This window comes from Dreissena polymorpha, chromosome 6 (genome assembly GCF_020536995.1).
Source record: "Dreissena polymorpha isolate Duluth1 chromosome 6, UMN_Dpol_1.0, whole genome shotgun sequence".
Taxonomy (NCBI): Eukaryota; Metazoa; Mollusca; class Bivalvia; order Myida; family Dreissenidae; genus Dreissena; species Dreissena polymorpha.
In genome coordinates this window covers 25,630,868-25,637,198 of record NC_068360.1, presented here as the reverse complement: position 1 = coordinate 25,637,198, position 6,331 = coordinate 25,630,868, and the positions used below count along the sequence as shown (strand labels likewise).

The 6,331-nt window shown below is 31.4% G+C and overlaps 1 protein-coding gene across 1 annotated transcript; it reads right to left on the bottom strand.

The window, feature by feature from the left end:
• Nucleotides 1–1,367: 1,367 nt before the first annotated feature.
• On the bottom strand, nt 1,368–6,331 carry LOC127835531 (uncharacterized). The gene is made up of 11 exons (XM_052361967.1): nt 6,181–6,331; nt 5,847–5,941; nt 5,672–5,685; nt 5,401–5,456; nt 5,108–5,121; nt 4,479–4,802; nt 3,304–3,403; nt 2,988–3,110; nt 2,155–2,249; nt 1,712–1,844; nt 1,368–1,438 (listed from the first exon to the last, which is right to left on the bottom strand). Exons 1-11 carry the CDS (start codon nt 6,278–6,280, stop codon nt 1,368–1,370), a joined length of 1,125 nt encoding a protein of 374 aa, XP_052217927.1. The 5' UTR covers nt 6,281–6,331.

The following is a 6,331-nucleotide window of genomic DNA, read 5'->3' as shown; positions in this document are numbered from 1 at the left end:
AAAATCCCATGGGACCCACAACTTTGCAAATAAAGTTCATAGTGAAGAAAACGCATTTTTCAAGAAAAATATACAATTATTAATCACAAGTTAGACTTTTATCTTATACTTTATCACAAATAAGCAAACCTTCAAGAAAAAGGGTACTTAAGTTTGCGAAATTTCGGTTTCGCAAAGTTTTTCCGGTGGCCGTTATTACTGTTTCCTCACAAATATCATAACTTAAACGAAATTATTGGAATCTGAAACAATTTTTATTTTTATTTTATCAATTTACCAAAACGTGCAAAGGCCCCTTTAAGACATTTACTACAGGAACAAATTCGATTTTAATGAAATAACATCCTTAACCAAAAACATACCTCGTCGATATTCAGTGGATATTCAAAGTTTTCTGTCGGAAAATCCGGACATTCTAAACTAGGGACAGTACTCCTTTTATAGCACGACGCAATCATATTATACATGCTATTAAGTTGGATCTTTTCTCTTTCTGTTTGATATGTAAAACAAGAGAAAAATAAATGCATAATGGTGCAGTTTAAAAATGTTAAAAAACTGTTACGTAAGTTATTTAGTTGATTTTGCATTTGGAATTATAATAATGAGTAACAAGATCTATAAACGGTATAAAAGTAGTTGTTATTCTGAAAAGGACCCTAAACATAGTGAAATTTGAATTAATGCATCCATCATGATATTCCGCATTTTTTTAAACATGTCGGTTCATTGCAGTCAAATTAACATCCGTTTACTAAAAACGTGCGAATAAAGTTGCATCCTTAAAGCAACAGTATGATTCAAATTCGATAAGCTTCAGTATTCAGTTATATACTTAAACTTGATGTAATGTGCTTTTTTCTATGAGAATTTAACCTCCATTCGGGATATTCACATCCGATTAATATCTCAAGTATCACTTTGATGCAGTTTTAGTTATGAATTACTTACTAGTAACAATGCCCGCTTCTCTGTGGTATTCATACTGCTTCAAACTCTTATCAATTGCCTTCAATATTGTCATGGCACACCATTGCAATAAACTGTCAGCTTCAATTATCGAACATGTACTTGTTTGTTTTACGGAAACGTGTGGGAGAAGAGGCAATTGTTTTACTGGAAGTCCCACAATTAAGACTCCTGCATTGTAGACTAAATCCATTATGTTGTTGAATTGCTTTTGAAACATCATGTGATGACATGTTCCGAAGTTTAACATTGGCATCTTCTTCAAAGATTTGTCGAAATTCATCTGTTGTATAGATATTTGCAATAGTGTTTGCAGATTGTGAGAACCCCTTTGACTGTCTCGCAAGTGCTTTTCAGAATACAAAAACGTTTAATGTCACATTCTATTTGGCTGTATTTTATATCGTATTTATATTGGCAAATTTCAGCTCAACTTGGTTCTGTTTCCGCTCTCGTGTGTCGGTTGTTTCTAAAACATATTGAAAACGGTATCAATTTATTTGAATTGTTCATCATACATGGCTGGCAACATAAAAACATGTCAAACTGTTATTTCATTTAGTATCAAAATATTTGATAAAAAAATTACTATGGTATGAAAAAAATTGTATTTATATGTTGTAGCTGTGACATTTTTTTTTAATTTGAATCAACTTAATGTACGTTAAAATGTTTGTACGGATTACACATCAAATCATGTGAAAGTAATACGGTAGAGTTTATCATACTTTTTTCAACATACCAAGTAAGGACTGAGAAACAGAAAATGGCAGCTGTTGTTGTCTGGTGGATTCTATACGATCATAAATAACTTCAAATTGAACAGGATTTTGCTTTGATTGAGGATCGGGTGCCATTGTTGCTCCAAACGGTTGCTGAAAAAATCAAACATGTTTGTTATTTTATGTACGATGATAATGAAGACCTCGTTAAAGGAAAACGTTCATTTTTCAATAATGTCATATTTCAGATTTCAGCGGCTTTTATCTGTAGTGCTATTTGTTGTAAACATTTTTTTAAGTTCGCTATTGTCTGTAAATATATATTTAGCATACGCATGTACGTGCACATAGAATTTTTTTTAATGGTTTATTTGTTTGTCTGTCCGTTAAATAAAAACCCTATATTAAATCAACTCAAGTTCAATATAACGTGCATTATTGTCAAATAAGATGTACAATTTACCCTAAGACAGTTTATTATGGTACAGGCTACGGAAATGAATTTCTTCAGCTGGTTATGAACACCAGTTAGCACAGTCTTGTCTTCGAGTAATCTGTCTAAATACAAAATAATGTAAATATTGTAAAAATGACAATATTGAAATAATTGTTTGATTGTTATATTGGCACAGTTTAAGAATTGCGGTATTGACAAGTGCGTTCAAAAAGATTTGATACAAAGGGAGTTATATGTTTTTAAATATCAATAATATGTAATAAGCCGCTAATAATATTATTGGACTAGTCCGACTATGACGGCTTTGACATTTGTATCATGACTAATATTGACAATATATTTTATGTCATGCAAAAACATTAAACTGGCCTTGGTATTGAACGTCAAACATGCGATGATTTTAAAAGCCCAACGCACTGTCTAATTTTAATCTATGAACAGTTAAGTTCAAGCGACAACTAACAAATTTCCTGGTTTTTATAAGAGACTCTAAAAGCAGTAATGACAGAATGAACGAGTTGAAAGAAGGGTCAGCCACTAATGTTGAATAAGAGAAAGAACATGCCAGGAGATATCAACAACAGCATACACGTATACCTGATATTAGACGCAAAACCAATTAGACATCCATGTATGCTTAAAGCAAAAAAATAAACTGCAACCGACTGATAACAAGCATTTAAAACATAACCACACAAGGATTAATTGCGCATCTCAAATTCTTTATTGATTTGGAAAGTTATCATGTCCGTCAAATTAATGTTCCTTTGAGTGTTAATCATTATATTTTTCTCTACTTGTTGTGTAACTTAATGTGTATATGAGGTACAACAATTTACCTTTCATTTGATTTACATTTTCTGAAAATGTTCCTCTCATTTGTGAAACATTTTTTAACTCTTTCTCAAATCGATCTATGTCTCTGTATCCCGGATCTCCATCTCTAAGGTCCTTCTCTTTCACTAAAACACACAGCATTCGGTAAGTGCATCCAAGGTATCAAAATAACGAACGAATAAAAATATTAAAGTTTGTTTGGTAAAATCTCTCGATCATAATAAATTGCAAATTTGTTTTATTATATTTGATTCTAAAATATCCAGATTTATTTCATTCTGGATAGTCAATTTCATAATTTATGTCCCGAATGTGTACCTGTTTGGAAGTTTAAGTTGTCCGCGCCAAGACCTGAGTAGATATCCCAGCTCATTGGACAGATTTGCAAGGTATTCACATCCAGTGTTAAGTTAAGATCCTACAAAACATGTACGTTATAATAATAATGGAAATTCAAGTGAAGTTATACAACAATAAGCACAAAGAGGATTTAATTAATAAATGTTACTATCGCTCGCACTACTTAATTAGCTTCGAATGTTGGTACAACAGCTGCGGCGTTTATACCATCTTTACATCTGCGCTGACGAAATAACACCCTGAGTTTTTGAACTAAAATCCATCACCCAGAGATATGTCATGAAGTGCAATGTCGTATACATCAAATACATACTATTCAAAATTACCCATCTCTGAGTACCGAATTCGGAACAGTCAGGCAATATTGAATTAAAACAATAAGCACAATGATGATTTAATTCATAAATGCTACTATCGCTCGCACTACGTAATTTGCTTCGAATGTTGGAACAACAGCTGGAGCTTTTATCCCATCATTACAGCTGCGCTGAAGAAACAACACCCTGACATTTTGATTTAAATTTAAGCCAGTTTAAAGACATACTGAAGGTAATATAGAGCACGGGAAAGTACGAAATTGGAAATTGCATACATTCCTTACCACAAATACAAAATTCTAGTTTTTCTTCTGGGTTGTCCCGCTGGGCGTGATCCATGGAGATATACGTATAGGGTTTAAGATAAATACAACAACCATTTTATCACTCTGTTCTTAATGTTCAATATAATTTAAATGCATTCCCAGAAACATTATCAAGTGAATAATTCTTGCTTACGTCAGCTAACATTATACTTTAAAGGATATTCGTCAAACAAAAGATTAGGGTAATCGCATAAGAATAGTCAATGCTATTTATGGGGGGACTTAAACAGTTTTAAATGCTGGTCATACCTTTTCAAGTATTCTCTTTATATGCAGTATCCCTTGTTTTATTTCTTTTAAAAGTATACACAACGGCACTAATACTATCAAATAATGTCGCAATAAACAACGCGTGATACCTCGCTTTGATAGATTGCCCATGATGAAAACGCACAGAAGTGTTTTTTCCGGTGTTATTTCGCCAATGTCACTTCCAAGATACACGTCTATATAACACATATTGATTATCAAACATAATAACTTAACTTACCACGATATCCATTGTAAGTTGTTTTAATGCTACCTGCTGATGGTCTAATCCTTCCACAATTCTACTAATCATATGTGTGCCAAACGTGTAATACATTTCGTCCACTTGTTTACAAGACGTACCGCACAAATGCATTAATTCATCTATTTCATTACATATTTTCAAATTGTGTTCGCCCAAAAGTTGCTTGAAATTAGTATCTATTTTTTCTTTTAAAAGTTCCACGATTTGCATTGCTTCTGTTAGCATAGTCTTTTGGTAGACATCGTCATTTAACACACTCTGTTGATGGCACATTAGGTTGTTTATGATTTCTTCAAGCTCCTAAAATAATTGATGAACATTTTCACAAAGAAGGGTATTATGTAAATTGTTCAAGGGATTATTTATCGTCTCTGGTGTTTTGTGCCATTAAAATAACTGTATAAATACTTATCAGGCAGTATGTACATATTTAAGTAAAATGTGTTATAGCTTAAAAGATATGGATGCGAACATCATTGGAATACAGAATATCATATACCATTTCGTTTTATTTTATTTTTGATAAAACATTTGAAATGTCGAATAAGTTTCTTCGTTTAAACTTTAAGAACACAAAGTTTTATTTTAATGCATTCACAAATTACCTGGTTCAAATGTTCTGAAAATAAAGAAAATACACAATAAGTTCATACATGTTTAACTTTTATTCTCTTTACAAATGTTTGATACAAATCTTTATTTTCGTCAAATCAACCTGTAGTTGGGTTTGTTTAGTTGTGTAATAGTATTCAGTGTCAAGATGTCGATAATGAGTAACTGTTCATAAAAAAATTACACAAATTTGGTTACTTAATAATCATTACCACGAAATAACTTAAATAAAACGCGCACTTCAATATTAATGAGAAAACCACATCCAGTGCAATTAAATAAATACCAGTATTTGCAAATCCAGGAAATGTCGTTGATCTTAGCTTTTCGTCGGTGGGCATCCTACATTTGGAGAAGAGAAGGAACACATATTAAAATAGAGGAGCAAATCAAATACAAACAAAGGAACAAAACCTATTTGTATTTATTTAAAAACAAATGGTATAAACAAATAATTGAATCAGTTGTTGTTTAATTCGAAATATTAGGTTATTATTTTATATTATTTAGTATTTTGTTCGTTAAAATAAATAACTGCCTAATAACAAATAACTTACCTTAGTGTATGAGCCTGAAAGACACAAAAGTAACGATATTATATGCTTACACAGTCACAAATCCCAAACTTTATGAAAAGCAAAATATGTAATTGCAAAGTCATATGAAACTAATAAGCGTTTATTTAGTATTCATTTAAAATAGATCATATTTAGAAACTGATATAATACTCACCCCAGGTGGCTCGGTAATAATATCAAGTAAGCTTTCGAATGCTTCGAGCTTATACTGAACAATTTTGAAATGTTCCATATCTAACTTGAGGTTTTCTGTGTGAAAATATAAACAAAACGGTACAGTTACTTATATACAATGTCGGCATAATCAATATTAGAGAAATATTCCTTTTTATATGTTTACCTTTCAATGATACAGTACAAGATGTGGATTTTACTTTGTTCTTGGGTTTTAGTTGCATGTTTAAAATATTTATTAACGTATTTGAACAAATTTAATGGTTATTGCATTCTTAATTTTCACATTCGACAAACATTATGGAAGAACTTACCTATTTTTGCTTCTATGTGTTGCTCTTCGTCTCGGATTAAATTCATTTCTTCGTGATATACCCATTCTCTCAATGAAAGACATAACTGCCGTATACTCATATCTTTAATCGGGTTTTTAAATTAAATACAAACAGGATTAAAATAACCCCA